The sequence below is a fragment of the Bison bison genome, unplaced genomic scaffold (assembly GCF_000754665.1).
Source record: "Bison bison bison isolate TAMUID 2011002044 unplaced genomic scaffold, Bison_UMD1.0 scf7180017864297, whole genome shotgun sequence".
Taxonomy (NCBI): domain Eukaryota; kingdom Metazoa; phylum Chordata; class Mammalia; order Artiodactyla; family Bovidae; genus Bison; species Bison bison.
Genome location: NW_011494869.1, coordinates 6,807,635 through 6,827,077, shown reverse-complemented (window position 1 = coordinate 6,827,077; position 19,443 = coordinate 6,807,635). Strand labels below are relative to the sequence as shown.

At 55.9% G+C, this 19,443-nt stretch overlaps 5 protein-coding genes across 11 annotated transcripts in view; 3 read left to right on the top strand and 2 right to left on the bottom strand.

Moving 5' to 3' along the window:
* RLTPR (RGD motif, leucine rich repeats, tropomodulin domain and proline-rich containing) overlaps nt 1–3,773 on the top strand; it is a 12,380-nt gene extending 8,607 nt beyond the window's left edge. Inside the window, exons 29-38 of the mRNA XM_010851115.1 lie at nt 5–91; nt 836–944; nt 1,028–1,391; nt 1,477–1,599; nt 2,447–2,483; nt 2,637–2,708; nt 2,813–3,034; nt 3,169–3,249; nt 3,497–3,574; nt 3,661–3,773. Of these exons, the coding sequence (XP_010849417.1) occupies nt 5–91; nt 836–944; nt 1,028–1,391; nt 1,477–1,599; nt 2,447–2,483; nt 2,637–2,708; nt 2,813–3,034; nt 3,169–3,249; nt 3,497–3,574; nt 3,661–3,761 (1,274 nt within the window). The 3' untranslated portion in view covers nt 3,762–3,773. The remainder of the gene's footprint in view (nt 1–4; nt 92–835; nt 945–1,027; nt 1,392–1,476; nt 1,600–2,446; nt 2,484–2,636; nt 2,709–2,812; nt 3,035–3,168; nt 3,250–3,496; nt 3,575–3,660) is intronic.
* A 40-nt stretch (nt 3,774–3,813) lies between these two features.
* ACD (adrenocortical dysplasia homolog (mouse)) lies at nt 3,814–9,908 on the bottom strand. 4 transcript variants are annotated; one of them, XM_010851021.1, is made up of 13 exons: nt 9,755–9,908; nt 9,453–9,621; nt 9,217–9,353; nt 8,979–9,072; nt 8,816–8,892; nt 5,536–5,580; nt 5,389–5,423; nt 5,154–5,305; nt 4,978–5,074; nt 4,812–4,898; nt 4,260–4,633; nt 4,036–4,145; nt 3,814–3,956 (listed from the first exon to the last, which is right to left on the bottom strand). In XM_010851021.1, the coding sequence occupies exons 1-13, from the start codon at nt 9,886–9,888 to the stop codon at nt 3,878–3,880; spliced, it is 1,590 nt and encodes a 529-aa protein (XP_010849323.1). In that variant the 5' UTR covers nt 9,889–9,908; the 3' UTR covers nt 3,814–3,877. The 4 variants fall into 4 exon arrangements, with proteins under 4 accessions (XP_010849323.1, XP_010849324.1, XP_010849326.1 ...); XM_010851022.1 differs by having other exon boundaries at nt 4,036–4,127; XM_010851024.1 differs by having other exon boundaries at nt 5,154–5,209.
* Nucleotides 9,909–10,035: 127 nt separating this feature from the next.
* PARD6A (par-6 family cell polarity regulator alpha) lies at nt 10,036–12,404 on the top strand. Of its 2 annotated transcripts, none has more exons than XM_010851026.1 (3): nt 10,036–10,590; nt 10,972–11,194; nt 11,439–12,404. In XM_010851026.1, exons 1-3 carry the CDS (start codon nt 10,528–10,530, stop codon nt 12,182–12,184), a joined length of 1,032 nt encoding a protein of 343 aa, XP_010849328.1. In that variant the 5' UTR covers nt 10,036–10,527; the 3' UTR covers nt 12,185–12,404. The 2 variants fall into 2 exon arrangements, with proteins under 2 accessions (XP_010849328.1, XP_010849327.1); XM_010851025.1 differs by having other exon boundaries at nt 11,436–12,307.
* A 96-nt stretch (nt 12,405–12,500) lies between these two features.
* ENKD1 (enkurin domain containing 1) lies at nt 12,501–17,365 on the bottom strand. Of its 3 annotated transcripts, none has more exons than XM_010851027.1 (8): nt 15,853–17,365; nt 15,590–15,689; nt 15,303–15,503; nt 14,593–14,765; nt 13,450–13,575; nt 13,199–13,362; nt 12,962–13,098; nt 12,501–12,871 (listed from the first exon to the last, which is right to left on the bottom strand). In XM_010851027.1, exons 2-8 carry the CDS (start codon nt 15,672–15,674, stop codon nt 12,711–12,713), a joined length of 1,047 nt encoding a protein of 348 aa, XP_010849329.1. In that variant the 5' UTR covers nt 15,675–15,689; nt 15,853–17,365; the 3' UTR covers nt 12,501–12,710. The 3 variants fall into 3 exon arrangements, with proteins under 3 accessions (XP_010849329.1, XP_010849330.1, XP_010849331.1); XM_010851028.1 differs by having other exon boundaries at nt 15,898–17,365; XM_010851029.1 differs by lacking the exon at nt 13,450–13,575.
* Nucleotides 16,160–18,158, top strand: LOC104996692 (chromosome unknown open reading frame, human C16orf86). The gene is made up of 4 exons (XM_010851030.1): nt 16,160–16,284; nt 16,507–16,728; nt 17,088–17,322; nt 17,427–18,158. Exons 1-4 carry the CDS (start codon nt 16,180–16,182, stop codon nt 17,834–17,836), a joined length of 972 nt encoding a protein of 323 aa, XP_010849332.1. The 5' UTR covers nt 16,160–16,179; the 3' UTR covers nt 17,837–18,158.
* The last annotated feature ends 1,285 nt before the right edge of the window (nt 18,159–19,443 follow it).

Below are 19,443 nucleotides of genomic sequence, written 5' to 3'. Positions count from 1 at the left end.
CCAGGTGAGCGCCCTACCCCCATTCCAGAGCTCGTGGAACTGGGGGTCTCAGGCGGCCCATTCGCTCTTAAGGGTGATGGCTGGCAGGGAGGTGGGTGGTGGGGTCACGCAGCCTAGTTCTAGCGTCTTCCTGGCCACCCCCTTCCTCAAGCCATGCTCATGCGGGGTCACGAGTGTGTGGATTTCGTTGGGGGAGCGCCTGGGGTAGGACTCTGCCTTGGGTTGGCTGCTGCACGGGTAGATGTGTGAGAGGGGGTGTCTGTCTTACCCTCCCAACCCCAGGGTTACTGAAAGATGCTGCCCCCTCCTCCCATGGGGACAGTCCTGCGTCTACCCCACGTCCAGCGCGGGTGTATGTGTGGGCTGGGTACTGGCGCGGGTCGTGGGCACAGGGCCGGAGGTGGGGAGGAGCCTGCTTGAGGCCCCCCAGAGGGTCTGACGCAGCAGCAGGCGCCGCTGAGCCGGCAGCAGGCCGAGTGGGGTGGGGGTGGAGGGTACTGCAGGGACTGTTTGGAGCAGAGAGGGTGGCAAGTGGGAACGTGCGACCCAGGGGACACCTGGGTTTTAGTCTGCTGGTGACCAGGTGGTTTGGGGTGTTTAGGATACTCAGTGGGACGAGAATGGGTGTGAGCTGTGTACGTCCAGGGCCAAGTACAGGTGAGGGGGGTATGTGAAACCAGTATCTCTGCCCGGCCGCTGGACAGTGGGGGAGCTCGTAACAGCAGCTCCAAAGGGTCACTGCAGCTCCCAGGTCCTGGAGTTGCCCAGAGCCTGCCGCTGGACAAGGAAGGTGGGAAGAAGTCACAACTGAACTCAGCCCTTTAACCCTGTGGTGTCTCTCAGGTGCCCCCAGCCCTGCCGCAGGAAGGGAATGGGCTCAGTGCCCGCGTGGATGAGGGCGTGGAGGAATTCTTCTCCAAAAGGCTGATCCACCAGGATCGCCTGTGAGTAAGGGGCAGTTGCAAGGGTGGGGGAGAGGGTGGGCTGCTCCATGGGCCTTCCCACTCACTGCTGACTGTTCCCACAGCTGGGCCCCCGAGGAGGACCCGGCAGCCGAGGGAGGTACCACCCCTGTGCCCCGTACACTTCGCAAGAAGCTGGGCACCCTCTTTGCCTTCAAGAAGCCTCGTTCAACACGTGGGTCACGACCTGATCTTGAGACCAGCCCTGGCGCGGCTCCCCGCTCTCGAAAAACCACACTCGGGGACTTGCTTCGACCACCGGCCCGTCCTGGCCGTGGTGAGGAGCCTGCTGCAGGGGCCGAGGGGGGCACCAGCAGCCCAGACCCAACCCGCAGGAGTCGGCCTCGATACACCCGCGAAAGCAAGGCATACTCCCTGATACTGCTCCCTGCTGAGGAGGAGGAGACAGTGGGTGCCAGGCCCGACAAGGTGAGGCCTGGTGACCAGGAGCAAGGGCTCCCCTGGAACGGTTGGGGCAGCAGGCCCTCTCACCACTCGGTGTCTCTGTCCCCAGCGGCGGCCCCTGGAGCGGGGAGACACAGAGCTGGCCCCATCCTTTGAGCAGCGAGTACAAGTGATGCTGCAGAGGATCGGTGTGAGCAGAGGCAGTGGGAGTGCCGAAGGCAAGAGGAAGCAAGTGAGTTGGAAAGGGGTGCTGTGGGAAATGAGGCAGGTGACACGCGGCTAGCTTTATGTGGGTGATTTATGTGACCAGGAGACTCCTGACAGGTCTGTCAGATTCACCCTTTCTTCCCTCTTGGTTTCCGCTCTGACCCAGGCCACCAGTATCTCCTCCTTGCAGTGGTGACAGTCCCATTCTCTGCAGATCTAATAGAAATCTGACTTTTGAAAGTCATCTTCATTTGAAACAGCAAATCCTCTAGGGGACTTGACTCCTAATCCTGCCTCAGGGCCCAACGGGGCCTCAGCCCTGGTCACTGCCTTCATCTCACTGCTGTCAACCCCAGCTGCATCTCAGGACCTCCATACAGGCTCCGCTGTCTGGAACTCCTCTCTGCCCCACTTTCAGCCTCTCACCACCATCCAAAGGCTACACAAAGTCCCTCCCTCTTCCTCCATCGGTTTCCCTATGGACCTTCCTTGACTCTTCCATGCATCCTGCTAATGCCACTCTCTGATCACAGTTCCTAGTAAGAATCACCACCCTATGGACTAACCCTATAATAACTTTGCAGGAAAATCAAAACACATGTGAAGTGAGACTCAGCTTGAATTTAGAAACACTAAGTTATAGGAAGTGAATCACAGAACTGAGAAGTCACTGTATGTGTTTGTGCCTGCATATGCTTCTGTGTTAACTGTCCGCCACCACAGACCGAGCTCCAAGACCAGGACTGGGTCTGCCATGTTCTTGCCCAACCCATGGTGGCTGTTAGTGGCAGATACAGAACAATAATACATAAGAAAACAAGGCTAGCATGAGGGTGGGACAGGACTAAGCTTGACTTCCCTGTTTCCCACAGAGCAAAGATGGAGAAATCAAGAAGGCTGGCTCAGATGGTAAGTGGGACCCTGGGCTGGTGCAGTACATTTTGGGGGAGGAAGAGACAGTCCACAGGGATTTGCTCTCCTGGGGGTAAGAGGAGTAGAAGCCATGTTTTTTCTTCCCCTCACTAAGGTCTGGTGCCTAAGCCCCCGACTCTGCCTTTGCAGGTGACATTATGGACAGTTCCACAGAGGCTCCTCCCATCTCGATCAAGTCCCGCACCCATTCAGTGTCTGCTGGTGAGTGAGAGCCACAGTGCTGGGGAGCACGTGGGGACAGACAAGCTGCAGGGGATCGGACCATTGCCTGACCCAGGCCTTGGCTGACACCCCTCTCCCCACAGACCCTTCATGCAGACCTGGGCCAGGGGGCCAAGGGCCTGAGTCTGCCACCTGGAAGACACTGGGGCAACAGTTGAATGCAGAGCTCAGAGGCCGTGGTTGGGGCCAACAGGATGGTCCGGGCCCCCCGTCCCCATGTCCAAGCCCAAGCCCCCGAAGATCCAGTCCCTCCCCAGACAGCCTGGGCCTCCCAGAGGATCCCTGCTTAGGCTCCAGGAACGAAGGTAAGCAAATACCCCAGCTTCCACTCAATACTGGGCTAGGGACTGGAGGAGTCCCCTCTGGGAACTCAGACCCTGAAGGTGGGAGGCAAGGGCGGCTGTTGGGCCCACACCCTGACCCCCCTGGCCTCCCCCAGATGGCTGGCTGAGGCCGCAGCCCCGTTTGGCAGGGCGACGAGCAGTGTCTGTGCATGAGGACCAGCTCCAGGCCCCTGCTGGTGAGGGGGAAACACCTCCCTGTGGGCTGGAATACAGAAGGAGATGGGGGAAGAGTGGGCTCCCTTTGTGGCTCTGGTCCTTGAAGGGCCACCAGTGTCCTGAGGGGTTGAAAAATTGGAGGCAGAAGGCTAGGAGCCACCACTGCCGGGGATGGGAGGGTGAGGGGAAGGCAGAGGCTCCAAAGACAAGTAAGTGTTGGGAGGGGGGCCCTTAGCATCCCTCCCCAGGTCTGTCTGTATCCCACAGACCGGCCCCTGCGGCTACAGCGCTCCCCTGTCCTCAAGCGCAGGCCAAAGCTTGAGGCGCCTCCATCTCCAAGCATAGGTAAGGGGGGCCAGGGCCAGCTGGGAGGGCGGCAGGGCTGCTTGGTTCAGTCCTAACCCTTCCTCTCTCCCTCTCTTTCTGTGCAGGATCTGGCCTTGAAGCCGAGCCTCTACCCACCCAGTCTACAGAGCCCTCCAGCCCACCCTCCCCAACCACAAACCAAAGAGGCGGCGGCCCCAACCCCTGATTTCTTCCTTTCTGCCGCATGAGATTATTTTATTAAAAAACTCAAAGGAAGCTAGTGTGGAGCTTTGTTTATCCGCCCCCAGGCCTGGACCTGTGCACGTATCCTCCTATGAGCCCTCACATCTGGGTCAGTTCAGAGTCTGGCTGTGGCTCCATCAAAAAGTGCAAGGCCCAGGCCACGAGCTGGGGAGGGAGCCTGAGAAGAGAACCAAGGTTTTAGGTCGGGGGGACGGGGACAGGCAACTAAGACAGCAGGGGCAGCCCCAGGCACTCACCTGGCAGCCTGCACCTGGGCACACAGGGAGGGGCAAGGTGGCCTGTACTCATACTGGAAGGCAGAACCATCACGATGCCTCTCTGGGGGGTCCTGAAGGGGACATGGTGTCTGGAAAGGGGCCAAAAAGGCCTCTAACCTCATCCAAGGCTGCCCCAGCCCCCAGCCCAGCTCTACCCAAGGTCCACCCACTTCTACCCTCCAGCTGTAGGGGGCTGTGCTCACCCAGACACAGCTGGACTCCAGGGCTCCCTTGGTGGTTCTTGTCCTTGGAGAATGATGCAAGGTCTTGGGGGGTAACCCAAGCTCTTTGAACTCCAGGCTAGGTTTCTGGGCCCTGCTTACATGGGCCTGGTGTATACTGGGGGCATGGCCAAGGCGTGACAAGCTTGGGGTACAGCTCAGGAGTGGGGTGTTGGGTATACTGCTGGGGTGTGGGGACCCGGGGGGCAGGGAGCCGTGGGCTGAGCAGATGGTTGACAGGGGCTGGGAGCTGCCCTTCTGTACTGGGTCTGGAGCAGCCAAGGGCAGAGGAGGCAGAAGGCTGACGCTGGCACTGTTCTCCTTTGACAGCAGGTGGCTGGGTATGGCAGGGGGTCCTAAGGAGGAGGGGGACTCACCATGGGCACAGTCCCCTCAGCTCAGATCAGCTGAAGGACCTGTGAGCGGAGGCTTGCAGGGACTGTGTTCACCCCCGCCCAGCTGGGTACCCTTTCAGAGCCCAGGCACCTAATTGATTGACAGCAGCAAGAACACGGGGCCTGAGCATCACCTTACCTGAGGAACTGGGCGAGGAAGGAGGGGAGGAGATCAGACTCAGCGACAGGTCCTGCAGAGCCAGGTGTGATGGGGATCGCTCAGGGCCTGGGGGTGGAGGGGGCTTATCAGCACTGGGGGCACTGGGCAGGCTTACCTCCCTCTTGACCTCTCCAATCCTCCTTACCCTGTACCCTCTGAGTTGGGCCCAGAGAGCTCAGGATTTGCTGGTCATTCTCAGAGATGTGCAGCCGTAGGCTGGGGACAGTGTACACAGCTTCTCCCTGTGGGATGAGAACGTTCAGTCTGGGCCCTTGCCCAACTTCCCACGCTGACATTTCCCAAGAGAAGCCCCAGACTGACCGTGGCTCTGCAGCGAGAGGCAGCCCAGGGTGTGATGGGGGCTGCCGTGTCAGGACCTGCCAGTATCAGACAGCTCTCAGCCAGGCGCACTAGTGCCTTCTGATGCTCCTGGTCCACCTCTACCTCATTCAGAAGCTGGGACAGTGAAAGACCTAGGGCAGGGGATCAGAGGATGGGCTGAAGCTCAGAGGAGGAGGGGAGGCTTTACTAAGGAAGCAGTGGGGCTGCCGGTTACCTGTATTGGATGACGTGGACTCTGAAAGGTGCTCCCTAGAGAAACAGAGGGGACAAGTCTGAGGGACAATCCTGAAGCCTACCTACACAGATCTGTCACCCCCTGACTGAACCACACCTGACCCAAGAAAACCAACCCCACACTCACTCCAAGCAGTCACAGAGCTTTTTCCGCACATCTGGGTCCTCGTTGCTGGAAAAGAGGAGTGGTAGGCAGTCACTGTTCTTTATGAATCACAGCCTGGTCATGGTGAAGGGGCGTAACTCTGTGAAGCTAGAGCCATGCTTGAAGGGCCACCCAAGACAGACAGGTGAAGTGAAGTGAAGACTTCACAGAAGTGAAGACTTCTGACAAAACTTGGTCCACTGGAGGAGAAAATGGCAACCCACTCCAGTATTCTTGCCTGGAGAACCCCATGGACAGTATGAAAGGCAACAAGGTATGACACTGGAAGATGAGCCCCGCCTTCTCCCACAAGGTTGGAAGGTGTCCAGTATGCTACTGGGGAAGACCAGAGAGCAATTACTAAAAGCTTCAGAAAGAATAAAGTGATTGGGTCAAAGTGGAAATGATGTTCAGCTGTACCTGGTGATGAAAGTAAAGTCCGATGCTGTAAAGAATACTGCACAGGAACCTGGAACGTTATGTCCATGAATCAAGGTGAATTGGATGTGGCCAAGCAGGAGATGGCAAGAGTGACATCAAATCTTAGGTAGGAATCAGTGAACTAAAATGGATGGGAATGGGCGAATTTAATTCAGATGACCATTATATCTACTACTGTGGGCAAGAATCCCTTAGAAGAAATGCAGTAGCCCTCATAGTCAACAAGAGAATCTGAAATGCAGTACTTGAGTGCAATCTCAAAAATGACAGCATGATCTTGGTTCATTTCCAAGGCAAACCATTCAACATCACAGTCAGTGATGCCGAAGAAGCTGAAGTTGACCGGTTCTATGAAGACCTTCTGGAAGTAACACCAACAAAAGATGTTCTTTTCATCACAGGCGATTGGAATGCAAAAGCAGGAAATCAAGAAATAACCAGAATAATGAAGCAGAGCAAAGGCTAACAGAGTTTTGTCAAGAGAATACACTGGTCATAGCAAACATCTTTTTCCAACAAGCCAAGAGACAACTCTACACATGAACATCACAAGATGGTCAATACTGAAATCAGACTGTGTTCTTTGCAGTCAAAGATGGAGAAGCTCCATAGCGTCAGCAAAAACAAGACCTGGAGCTGACTGTGGTTCAGATCATGAGCTCCATATTGCAAAATTCAGGCTTAAACTGAAGAAAGTAGGGAAAACCACTAGGCCATTCAGGTATGACCTAAATCAAATCCCTTACGCTTATACAGGGGAGGTAAAAAAGTCAAGGGATTAGACTTAACAGAGTGCCTGAAGAACTATGGACAAAAGTTAGTAACACTGTATAGGAAGTGGTGACCAAAACTAACCCAAAGGAAAAAAATGCAAGAAGGCAAAATGGTTGTCTGGGAAGGCCTTACAGATAGCTGAGGAAAGAAGAGAAGCAAAAGGCAAGAGAGAAAGGGAAAGATATACCCAAATAAATGCAGAGTTCCAGAGAACAGCAAGGAGAGGTAAAAAAAAAAAGCCTTCTGAAGTGAACAATGCAAAGAAACTGAGGAAAAGAACAGAATGGGAAAGACTAGAGATCTCTTTAAGAAAACTGGATATTTCAAGGAAACATTTCATCTAAGGATGGGCACGATAAAGGACAGGAACAGTAAGAACCTAACAGAAACAGAAGAGATTAAGAGGAGATGGCCAAGAACACATAGAAAAACTATACAAGAAAGGCCATAATTCTCCAATAACCATGATGATGTGATCATTCATCTAGAAGTAAACATCCTGGACTGTGAAGTCAAGTGGGCCTTAGGAAGCATTACTACAAACAAAACTAGTGCAGATGATAGAATTCTAGCTGAACTATTTAAAATCCTAAATGATGATGCTGTTAAAGTGCTGCATTCAATGTGTCAGCAAATGTGGAAAACTCAGCAGTGACCACAGAACTGGAAAAGGTCAGTTTTCATTTCAACCCCAAAGAAGGACAATGCCCAAAAATGTTCAAATTACTGGACAATTGCACTCCATGCTAGCAAGGTAATGCTCAAAAATCCTTCAAGTTAGGCTTCAGCAATAGGTGAACCAAGAACTTCCAGATGTACAAGTTGAGTTTCAAAGAGTCAAGAGGAACCGGATATCAAACTGCCAACACTGGATTATGGAGAAAGCAGAAGAGTTCCAGAAAAACATTTACTTCTGTTCACTGACTATGCTAAAGCCTTTGTGTGGATCACAACAAACTGGAAAATTCTTAAAAAGATGGGAATATCAGACCACCTTACCTATCTCCTAAGAAATCTGTATATAAGTCAAGAAGCAGGAGTTAGAACTGGACATGAACAACTGGTTGGTTCGAAATTGGGAAAAGAGTACAACTGATATGCAGAGTACATCATGTGAAATGCCAGGCTGGATGAATCACAGCTGGAATCAAGTTTGTTGGGAGAAAAATCAATAACCTCAGATATACAGATACCACTCTAATGGCAGAAAGTGAAGAGGAACTAAAGAGCTCGTGAGGAGGGTGAAAGAGGAGGGTGAAAAAGCTGGCTTGAAACTCACCATTCAAAAGATCATTAGCATCCAGTCCCATCACTTCCTGGCAAATAGAAGGGGAAAAGTGGAAGCAGTGACAGTGTTTATTTTCTTCCGCTCCAAAATCACCACGGACAGTGACTGCAGCCATGAAATTAAAAGGCACTTGTTCCTTGGAAGGAAAGCTATGATCAATCTAGACAGTGCATTAAAAAGCAAAAACATTACTTGTTAACAAATGTCCGTATATTCAAAGCTGTGGTTTTTCCAGTAGTCATGTATGGATGTGAAAGCTGGACCATAAAGAAGGCTGAGTGCTGAAGAACTGATGCTTTGGAATTGTGGTGCTGGAGAAGACTCTCTTGGAATGCAAAGAGATCAAACGAGTCAACCCTAAACGAAATAAATCCTAAATATCTATTGGAAGGACTGTTGCTGAAGCTGAAGCTCCAATACTTTGGCCACCTGATGCGAAGAACTGACTTATTGGAAAAGACCCTGATGCTGGGTAAGACTGAAGGCAGGAGAAGGGGGTAGCAGAGGATGAGATGATTAGATAGCATCACCAACTCAATGAACATGAATTTGAGCAAACTCCGAGAGATAGTGGAGGACAGAGGAGCCTGGTGTGCTGCTGTCCATGGGGTCACAGAGTCAGACACAACTTAGCAAATGAACAAAAACAACAAGCGCTCCATGTTACTAAAGCCCCAAGCCCTCAAACCCACAAGGCCTATGCCAACGCCAGCCCGGCCTCGGTGAAGAGTACAGCTCAACAGTGGAGGCATCACTTACCAACCAGTCACCTGTTCCCGGGGTTGTTCCGTGGGCAGCAGAGCGAAACGGTCCACCTGGAGGTAGAACTCCGCGGGCTGGAGGGGTGAGTTCAGGGACCGGGTCTCAGGAGTTTTCAGGAAATCAGGCCCAGTAATCCACCCAAGCCAGCTTCACCACTCACCGTGTCTCCCTGGGCGACCTGGACGCTGACCTTGCAGTCCCGCAGCAGCAGTATCCGGCCTTCTGTCCCTCTGAAGCCGAACTCCTTCTCCTCCCTGCGGCGAGCGCGGTCCTCACTGAAGCGCTCGCCAAAACGCAGCCCTGCCCGCCTGGGACCCGCCCACCTCGGGCTCAGGGCTCAAGGCTCGTGCTGTCTCACCCGACTCCAAAGTTCCCAAGCTCCGTGGAGCCTCTCTCACCAGTCTGAGGCGTTCAGGGCCTCCCCCGTCACTAGGCATCGGATACTGTGGGTCCCGTCGGATACAAGCAGCATGGCCTCCGCGTCCGGCGGGTCAGGGGCACCGGACGGGCTCTGGGCCTTGGCCTCCTGCAGTACCTGAGGGCGGCGACCGGCGTCAAACCCACCGCCTTGGGGCCCCGCCCAGGTCTCGGGGCTCTGAGAAGGGTGTGTGTGTCGGGGGGGCGCGGAACTCACCTTGAGCAGCTGCCCCGCCCGCGGGCTTGAGAGTGCGTCTGACCCTAGGACCAGCTCTCGAATCCAGGGTCGCAGGACCAGGCCCCCAAAACTTGCCATTCCCGCTGCTGGAGACCGCAGGTAGCCTCTAGCCCGCGTTTTTCCCGTGCGACGCGGCCCCGCCTCGCCGCTAGAGGGGAAACGCCGGACGTCTGGGCGGGACTAGAGGTCGAGGCCCCGCCCAGGAGCGTGCCCGCGCGTGCGCACGAGAGCGTCTTGGTCGGGAACTCTGTTCAATTGGATTCCGTCCTGTTTACGCTTACCCGAGCATCTCTCCAAGCAGCGGCAAGGCGTTGGGGCCGTTCTTCAAGTCTCCTGTGGCGCTGGGCAAGAAGGGGCCAAGAACTGGCTCCGATGGAGAGGGAGAGCTCTGGAACCTGAGGCTGGTTCCAAGCATGGTGCGAGAGAGTGGCTCGAAGCCACTTCAACGCCTGTGACCTCAAGGAGTTCAGCAAGTATTTGTCGTGACTCCACTTTCCTCATCTACAAAATGCTTAGTCTTGCTGCTGCTGCTGCTAAGTCACTTCAGTCGTGTCCGACTCTGTGCGACTCCATAGACGGCAGCCCACCAGGCTCCCCCGTCCCTGGGATTCTCCAGGCAAGAACACCGGAGTGGGTTGCCATTTCCTTCTCCAGTGCATGAAAGTGAAAAGTGAAAGTGAAGTCGCTCAGTCGTGTCCGACTTTTAGCGACCCCATGGACTGCAGCCTACCAGGCTCGTTAGGCCAGTGGAAATAAGAGTACACAGTATTCAATAAACACCACTTCTCTCACTCTCCCCTCGGATTGGCCAAGCCCCTCCCCTAGACTTCGGGGACGCTCGGACCGTAGCGTAATGACGTAAGAAGACGCAAAGACTCCTCCACCCCTCTCCGTTTCCTAGGAAACGTGGACTCCGCTTTCCTTTCTGCGTCGCTGCCCCCTTGACGTCACGGTTCGGATAGGAGGGCGGGGCGGCGCGGGCGACTGGAGGGGCTGTGCACCTGCGCCTCGGCGGGCGGTCTGGGGCATCGTCCCCGGCCTGCCCGGCCCCGCCATGGCCAGGCCACAGAGGACTCCAGCACGCAGTCCCGACAGCATCGTCGAGGTGAAGAGCAAAGTAAGGGCCCCTCCAGCCCTGGCTCCGGCCTCGGCCCTAGGCGCTTCCAATTCCCTCATTCTCCCCTTCCTGGCTCCTTGGTCCCCACCACCTTTTCCTCTTCTCCATCCTCCCCTTCCCATTTTCCGGCTTGTTTTCTCACTTTCCCCCATCCATCCTCCTTCCTCTACTGCCGGCCTCTGGAGTCCCTCTGTGGCCTGGGTACGTGGAGGGCGGGGGGTAGACCTTGGACAGCGTCCCTTGTACTGGAGCTGAGGTCTGTGTGGAAGGCTACAGCTGCTGTGAACCCCTGTCTCCCACCTCTGCCACCTTCGGACCTATGGTGAGAAAGGGCACGGAGTCCATTCTAACCTCTCCTCTCCTCCCACCCCCTGCCTCCAGTTTGATGCTGAGTTCCGACGCTTTGCTCTGCCTCGCGCTTCAGTGAGCGGCTTCCAGGAGTTTTCTCGGTTGCTGCGTGCAGTACACCAGATCCCGGGCCTGGACGTGCTGCTTGGCTATACTGATGCTCACGGCGACCTACTACCCCTCACCAACGACGACAGCCTGCACCGGGCCCTGTCCAGCGGGCCCCCACCACTGCGCCTGCTAGTGCAGAAGCGGGGTGAGGAGGATGGGGTACAATGGGCAGCCTCTGTGGGGTAGGGTGACAGGGCAGGTCTACCAGGGTTAGTCTATGCCCAAGATATCCAGGCTTCACCCTCTGCGGTCCCTGCCCTTGGCCTGACCTCCAAGTGTCAAGAAATAGCTACAGTGCCCCCTTCCTCAAGGAGGCCTGGGCCCAATGGAAAAGGGCCCAAATGGGAGAGCAGGGTTTCTGATCTCAGCGCCTCCCTCTCCTGCAGCAGAAGCTGATTCCAGTGGCCTGGCCTTTGCCTCCAACTCTCTGCAACGGCGCAAGAAAGGGCTCCTACTTCGGCCAGTGGCACCCCTGCGCACCCGGCCACCGCTACTGATCAGCCTGCCACAAGATTTCCGCCAGGTTTCTTCAGTCATAGATGTGGACCTACTGCCTGAGACCCATCGACGGGTGCGGCTACATAAGCATGGTTCCGACCGCCCCCTGGGTTTCTACATCCGAGATGGCATGAGCGTGCGAGTAGCTCCCCAGGGCCTGGAACGGGTTCCAGGCATCTTCATCTCCCGCCTGGTACGAGGGGGCCTGGCTGAGAGTACAGGGCTGCTGGCAGTCAGTGATGAGATCCTCGAGGTCAATGGCATTGAGGTAGCCGGGAAGACCTTGGACCAAGTGACGGACATGATGGTCGCCAACAGCCACAACCTCATTGTCACTGTCAAGCCAGCCAATCAGCGCAATAATGTGGTGCGTGGGGCATCTGGGCGTCTGGCAGGGCCTCCTTCTGCTGGGCCTGCTGAGCCTGACAGCGATGATGACAGCAGCGATCTGGTCATTGAGAACCGCCAGCCTCCCTGTTCCAATGGGCTGTCTCAAGGGCCTCCATGCTGGGACCTGCACGCTAGCCGCCTACTTCCTGCTGCCCGCAGCTCTCTGCCCTCCCTGGATGATCGGGAGCAGGCCAGCTCTGGTTGGGGGAGTAGCATTCGAGGAGATGGTAGTGGCTTCAGCCTCTGACAGGGAAGGATGCAGCCCCTTGCCACTCCAGGCTCTGGGACATTCCAAGGACTTTCCCAGTGGGAGGTTTCAGCGTGCTCATGGGCCCTCTCAGTACGGGGAACATTAAAGGTTTTCTACAAATGCAGTTATGGTCATTCTGTTTCCCAGCCCTAGTCTTCTCCCTGATCCAACAATTTTGCCTTCTGCCCTGGATATGTGGCAGGAGTGAGTGTGATAAGGGCATCAGAGAAGCTTTCCTGTAGTCATGCTGCGGGAGGAACACCAGGTTTGGCATTTCTAGGGTAAGAAAAGTGCTTATGGAAACAAACCCCACTGTGTACAAAAGGTTTAATTTTGATAAAGGGTTACGAGGCTGGGATGGCCCTTCCACAGCCACCAGCAGCTGGGAAGAGGGCTCTGGGGACACTGCCCCCTCTCCACTGCTCCTGTCTTTGAACTCCACTCTATGATGGGGCCCAATCCTGCCCTTTGCAACCATGCTGCGACCTTCAGTAAGACCCAGTCACTGTCCCCATAAAAGGGCTCAGGAATCCATCTTCACAAAGACTTTGGGGCGGGAAAAGATCTTGATGGCCTCCTCTACCTGCACCAGCTTCCGGTCCAGCTCAGCACGGTGGCTCTGGGCCCTCAGTGAATCCGCCCCCGCAGGCAGCAGCACCAGCTCACGCAGCAGCTGGCTCTGGCCTACAGGGGCCCCAGGAACAGTAAATGCTGGGCAGGGGTGCACAGTACCTGGTGGGTTCCCCAGCCAGCTCCCCTTGCCCGCATACTCACTCTGGAGCAGACTGCTCAGTGTCTCCAGCCGCTGGTTCTCAGGCATGCGAGTGTGGCCAGGGGGCATGGCGGGGTCCGGTTGGCTGTGCTGACGGGCCTCAGCCTCCCGCCGCCACAGGTCCCTGCGCTCCAACAAGCTGCAATGCACAGACCCAGGGTTGATGACCCCAGGCAGATGTGGGCTTCCACCCTCCATAAGTGCCCCTTCCCAGGAGTGGGGAGACCAGTAGGACCTACTACTGGGGCACGTGACCCTTCTGTGTGGCGTTGTAGTGCTCTTGGGCTTGCCGTTGCTGCTCCAGCACCTGTGCCAGGACTTGCAGTGAGCGAGAATGCCGCCGGGGGGCCCTCTTGGCAGTGCGAGCATTGTGGGTAATGAAGTCCACACCCGGGCCTGGGGCCTGCGGGACACGCCAGCATGATGAAACAGCACTGTGTGGTGCCCCCAAATCCCTGCCCCACCTCCCAGCCCCCACATATCCTCTCACCTTAGCACTGGGACCTGGTAGGGTTAGCTGGGGACTGGGGACACGGGGTGGTGGGAGCCCGGGGCCACAACGGGAATGGGCCCGCAGAAAGTGGGCTGGCTCAGTTCCAGAGGCAGGGCCGGGCTCCTGGAGGCCAAGGCAGAGCAGGGAGGGGGGTCAGTCAGGCTGAGGTTAGGGTCTCAAGCCATAAGACCATGCCTCTGTCCCTCCTGCCTTTCGGGATCTTTCTCTATCACCAGTCCTCTAGACCTGGCCTCCTTCCCCTTGGATAAGTACTTCCGTCATATCAGCATTTAAACCTGTGTGTTTTTCACATCTCTCAGAAAACAAATATCCCTCCCTCTACCTCAGTCCTGGCTTCAGTCATCGTTCTCTTTTTCTCTCCTTCCTAGCCAAGCTTTCTGGCTCTGTCCCCACCAAGGCCACCAAGAGCTGGTCTCCAAGCCCCCAAATCCAGGGTCACTTCCCTGGTCTTGCTGTCCTCAGCCTCATCCTCAATAACTCCTGGGTCTCACTTCTGAGATCCAGACCTGATTCTCCATCTGCCTCTTGGACACATTCCCACTCCCTGGAAGCCCCACAAAAGCTTCAGCTTCAACACACCCACATATGACCTTGTCTTTTTTTCTCAGTCCTGCTTCTCCTTCTCAGACCCCTGGATAAAGAAGTGGCACCACTAGCTACGCCAGACAGAATCTTACCACCATACATACCCCTCCCCTTCCCATTGTCCTTACAAATAAAGGTTTAAAAAAACAGATTTATGTGGCCCTTTATGATGTGGGTCCAGCTGACTTCTTAGCCTAACCTCACACTCTTCTTCCCTCATAGTGAACTGAACACAGCATCCCCACTGCCCACACTCCCTAAGTCCCTGGTGTTAGGACCAGGGACCCTGGAACCACGAGGTTCCATCTCTATAAAATGTTCTCCTCTATTCTCCCCTTGCCTAATTCCGACTTGCCCCTCAGAATCGCCCAGCCATCATCACTTCAGAGAAAGGCCCCAGTCCCACTCTGCAGTAGAACCAGCTCTTCATCCCCTGTGACCTCAGCCCACTGTGGGTTTCCTAACTCAGGTTAGAGCATAATGTCCTGTTGGCCAACAAGATGGGCAACACTTGGGGCTCCCTGAGGCAGGTACCTGCAGCTGAGCCTTGACACGTGACTCCACTTTGTCATACTTGGGTGAGCGCCACAGGGCCTTCAGGGGCCTGGACTGGCCCTGCTCCCGGCTGTGCTCCTGCTCACGGAATCGCCTCTGGATCTCCCTGATCCGCCTCATGTTCTCCTTCTCATGGTCTTTAGGGTCCTTCCCTGGAGAAAAGATGTTGCCCTACATACAGCCCATACAATCCAACTTACCCCAGTGGACACACAAGCCCACACCCTGCCTCCCTGACATACTCTAAAGTCCACCACATAACCTTGTTCCCTTCCTCACACCATAATTATCTTCTGTTTCTGATGATTTTATACATATTTGATTATGAAGTATACTATTAATCACCTTGCATAGCCTATTCACCTCTTCACTTGTTTTACTGTCTCCCACCTTGATTCAATGATGCTCTTCTGGACCTTGTTCTCCTAGCGTCTATAGGGCGCGGAGCACAGTAGACACTCAACAAACAACTATGCATAAATCCATGAAGCTGAGCTACAGGGTTTTCCGGGGTATACCTCATTTAGTCCTCTCCTGCGAAGAAGTGCATTTCCCGCTCGTTCTACAGTTGGGGAAACAGACACTCTGAGAGGTAAAGCCTGAGCCCAGAGCAGGGAAGGGGAAGCAGCCGTCTTTTGATCTGTTTTGACTTCAGAGCCACCTCGCTGCCCGTTCTGACCAGAACTTACTCTTGGGAGAGGCCCCTGGGCCTAGGGAGATACCCCCGAGCTGCAGCAGCACACCACCCACGCCGCGACGGCCACGCTCCAGGATTTCTAGGCCTCCGGGACGGATGCGGGGGGCGCGGGGAGGGGTGGCGTCTAGGTCCCGGTCCGTGTCCGGCGTCAGCAGGTCCAGCTTCAGCGCATTTCCCTCAAGGCGCCCTTGGGCTGAGAGGCCAGACGGGGCGGAGTGCGGAGTCAGTGGTGGAGCTGGGCCCGACCCTTGCCAGGCCGCTTTCACCCTCTTAACTCACCCGAAGACGGCCTCCGGTAGTAGTCAGGACAGAGCGTAGGGTCTGGGGGGATGGGCCCCGAGATGCGGGACGGACCCTCACACATACCGCCGTCGTCGTCCTGCAAACGGTGCACCTGAGGCCTGCCGGGCTACGCGACTCTGGCGCCAAACCCCGCTTCTCACCCCAGTGCCTCCTCCCAGGGTTCGGGTCCTAACCTCAGCCGTGCCCTGTCTGCGTTCCCGGCCCCCACCCCGCGCTCGCCACCTCTGCTCTCAGCCCACCTCTCTGTACGGTTGGCAGGCTCCTCACTCGGGCAAGGGGCTCACCAGAGCGGTTTTGCCGCCCACTGCAGCCACCCGACGGGTTTCCTGTTGCCAGGCAACAATGGTTTCCGTCCGTGAGGTCAGGGGCCAATGGCCTTGGCGCAAAGCCTTCTGGGGCTTGTAGTTCCAGCTGAGGGTGGGGGTCAGAACGACTGTCAGTTGCCCTTCTCAACCCGGTTCTCTCCTGGGTCCGCTCAGGGTCTACTAGTCTGGCCCCTCAGGATCCGCCCTCCACCCCCGATGCCCCTCAAGCAACCGTCGAGGAAGTGCTGATTCGCCGCAGCTATGGACTCAGCAGGGGCTGAGAAGCGGCCAGGGGCCCAAGAAGGGATAGCCGTGGGGCAGTCACAGCTTACAGAGGTGGCTGGTGGCCATGCTCAGAATTCTGAGGTGACCATTGGGCTGTCTAACCTTCAAACACTTGGTCATAGTTCTTTAATAGACCAAACTGCAACTACCCCCTAACTGCAACTACCCCCTAACTGCCAGGCCAGGTTCCACAGGCTGGGAGGGGCATGGGCTGGTGCCCTTCATCTGTATTTAGTGTCTAATGGCTGGTCCCTGTATCCTTTGCCTGGCCATGGTGACCAGTTACCTATGTGTCACCTCTAGTGTCCAGTGATGAGAGACCAGTGCCTGGTGCCAGCCCATGAGTCCTGCCAAACCCAGGGTGAAGATAAATGTCCAATAAGATCTACCTCAGAGCAAAAGATCCAGGAGAGACTCAAGCTGGAGGAAGACAGGCACAAGCCAGAGGTGGAGGCACTGGAGGAGAGAGGTCCCAGGCCTATGGCCTCCACTGTGAGGCCCAGTCATGGTCCGAAGAGGAAGCCGGTCAAGTGAGGGGGCTTTCAGAGGGGAAAGGCTAGGGGCTGGGGAGGTGGTGTGTGGGTGGCTCATACCCCAGTTGGATTTCTAAATGGGGCCTTACAGCAGTGTCCATCCTTATCCCCTGCCACCACCATCATTCCTCACCTCTGCTGACCCTCCAGAGGGTCATGATATAGGGAACATGCAGAGCGGAAGTCTCAAGGCCTGGTAGGGGACTGAGTTCCCATGATCTCTGGGTCCCTGTCCAGTCCGGGGCCTCAGTGACCAGGAAAAGGACAAGGATCACGGCCTGGGGAGGTAGTCAGGCAGGATTGTTCCCTAGGACAGGGCACAGGAGCCAAGGCTGCAGGCTGACTCCTCAGGTCTCCTTGTTCCCCAGCCTCGCAGGCCCAAGCCACCAAGCCCATCCTAGGGCAGAGAGTGAGCTGCCACAGGGGCTGTCGCTGCAGAGGGAGGAGCCGGAGAATAATCAGAGTGAGCCCTCACCAACTGCCAAACAGCACAAAAAAGCCAAGAAGCGCAAGAGTCTGGGAACCCCAGTGCTCCCAGTGGTGGCCAGCACAGTGTCGGCACCCTCAGTGACCTTGGGGCCTGAGCGTGAGTGGCATTTCCTGAGCCTTCCCTTTTGTCCCCAGTCAGCTGGACCCCTGACATGGCCCAGCTTGGCACTCCAGCCGCTGTCCTGCCCCGGGTTCTTGTAGGAAAGGCCCAGCGCCTGCGGCCCCTGTACCAGTACATCAACTATTGCAACCCTGAACTGAACCAGGCAGGGGAAGGGGACAGGGAGGCTGAGGCTGAGGTGGAGCCTGAGTCGGAGCTGACCGTGGTCCCCGAGGAGGCGGGTGTGGAGAAACTGCAGGCTTTGCTGCCAGTGGCAGGTGAGCTGGGCTCCGACCTCACTCTGCCCTGCCCCAGTATGTCTGTGCCCCCCACCCACACTCTGGTTCCCCTGGGGGAGGAAGCCAGTGAGGAGCCTGAGGGTCTGCCCAGCTTGGGAGTCAGCGGTTGCCTCAAGGCTGAGATGGACAAGTCAACTCAGGTGGACATCAACAAGATGCTAAGTGTCTGCAATGCCCCGCTTGTCCCCCCACTCTCTCCTCAGTACAAGTGACTGTCCTGACCCCCACCCCATGACTCCCCTCCCTCCCAAGCCTGAGCCAGAGCAGCAGTCTAAGGCCTGAGGCCCTCAGATGGAGGAGGGGACTCAGCCCCTGCCCCTCCTTGGGATCCCGAGTTTGATAAAAATAAATTCTTCCTTTTCTCAGACTGTGATTCCCCAAATAAGATGCCTGAAGAGGGAGCAGCTGAGAAGAAGGGTGAAGGATTCCCCAGTATAGTCACCGGATCACCTGGGAATTTGCAAAAATATAGATTCCTGGGCATCTCAGTCCTAGGCTTCCCTGGTGGCTCAGCTGGTAAAGAATCTGCCTGCAATGCAGGAGACCCTGGTTCAATCCTTGGGTCGGGAAGATCCCCTGGTGTAGGGATAAGCTATCCACTCCAGTATTCTTGGGTTTCCCTGGTGGCTCAGTTGGTAAAGAATCTACCTGCAATGCAGGAGACCTGGGTTTGATCCGTAGAGGACAGCATGGCAACCCATTCCAGTATTCTTGCCTGGAGAACCCCAGCCTGGCAGGCTGCAGTCCATGGGGTTGCAAAGAGTTGGACCCGACTGAGTGACTAACCACAGCACAGCACCCCAGACCTAACTGAATCAGAATCTATAAGGGTGGGGCCTAGTCTGAGCATTTAAAGTTTCCTCAGATGAACCTGAAAGTCAGACAAGGTTAACACCTGGGATGGAGAAGGGTGGTAAGGAGGAGCCTGGGGAAGAGAAAGGAAAGGGGCTGTCAGGTCATAGGAAGCGGGCGTGTGGCCTTGCTCCCTGTCTCCCAGGGAATAGGCCACAGGTGGTGGGGTGACTGCCACTTTGCCTAGAGGAGTGAAGAGGCAGATTTCCACCAGATTCCTGAAGGAGAGGGCGGGGTGGCCTTCCAGGCAGAAAGTTTGCCAGGGATGAAGCCTCATTAGTGTGGAAGACATCAACCCCCTGGAGGAGGGTCTGCTGAAGCAGATGCATGGCCATCAGACCAGGCTGGGTGAGTCTGGGAGGGATAAGGAGGGATGCAGGCAACAAGGGATCCTGGTTTGCTATTGTGGAGAGATTGCCTGGGCAGTAGCATGAAGGGCAGAATAAGGAAGGGAAAGCCTAGGGATAGAGAGGTGAGAAGACTGCTGCCACTGTCTGCGTGAATGTGAGTCCTAGATTTGGTTGGTGGTTGGAAAACAAGAGGTATTCTGGAAGTTCTCTTCTGCTTGCTGTAACAGAGGAAAAGTGAGCTGCATTTTCACTGGCTTGGAAAAACGTTACTTTGACTCGGGGACATTCTGAGATTTGAGTAATAGACCCTGCTAGGTGATGCTAGCCTCCTCCAGGAGGCGGCGCTGTAGGACAAGTCTGGAACCAGTTGGGGACTCCCGTCACTTCTGGGAACCAGAACCCTACTGGCTTCCTTGGTCACAGGCATCTAGGCCACTTCAAGGTACATCTCCTCCCCGGGACCAAGCCAAGAGATATATGATGGTAGAGCTGTCTGAGGGATGGCCATGGACCTAGGCTCTTGGGGAGTACCAACAGAGGACCTGGGACCTCATAAAAGTAACTCTGCCCTAAGCCCATGTTCAGTCTGCACCAGGACTTCTCAGAACACAGCACTG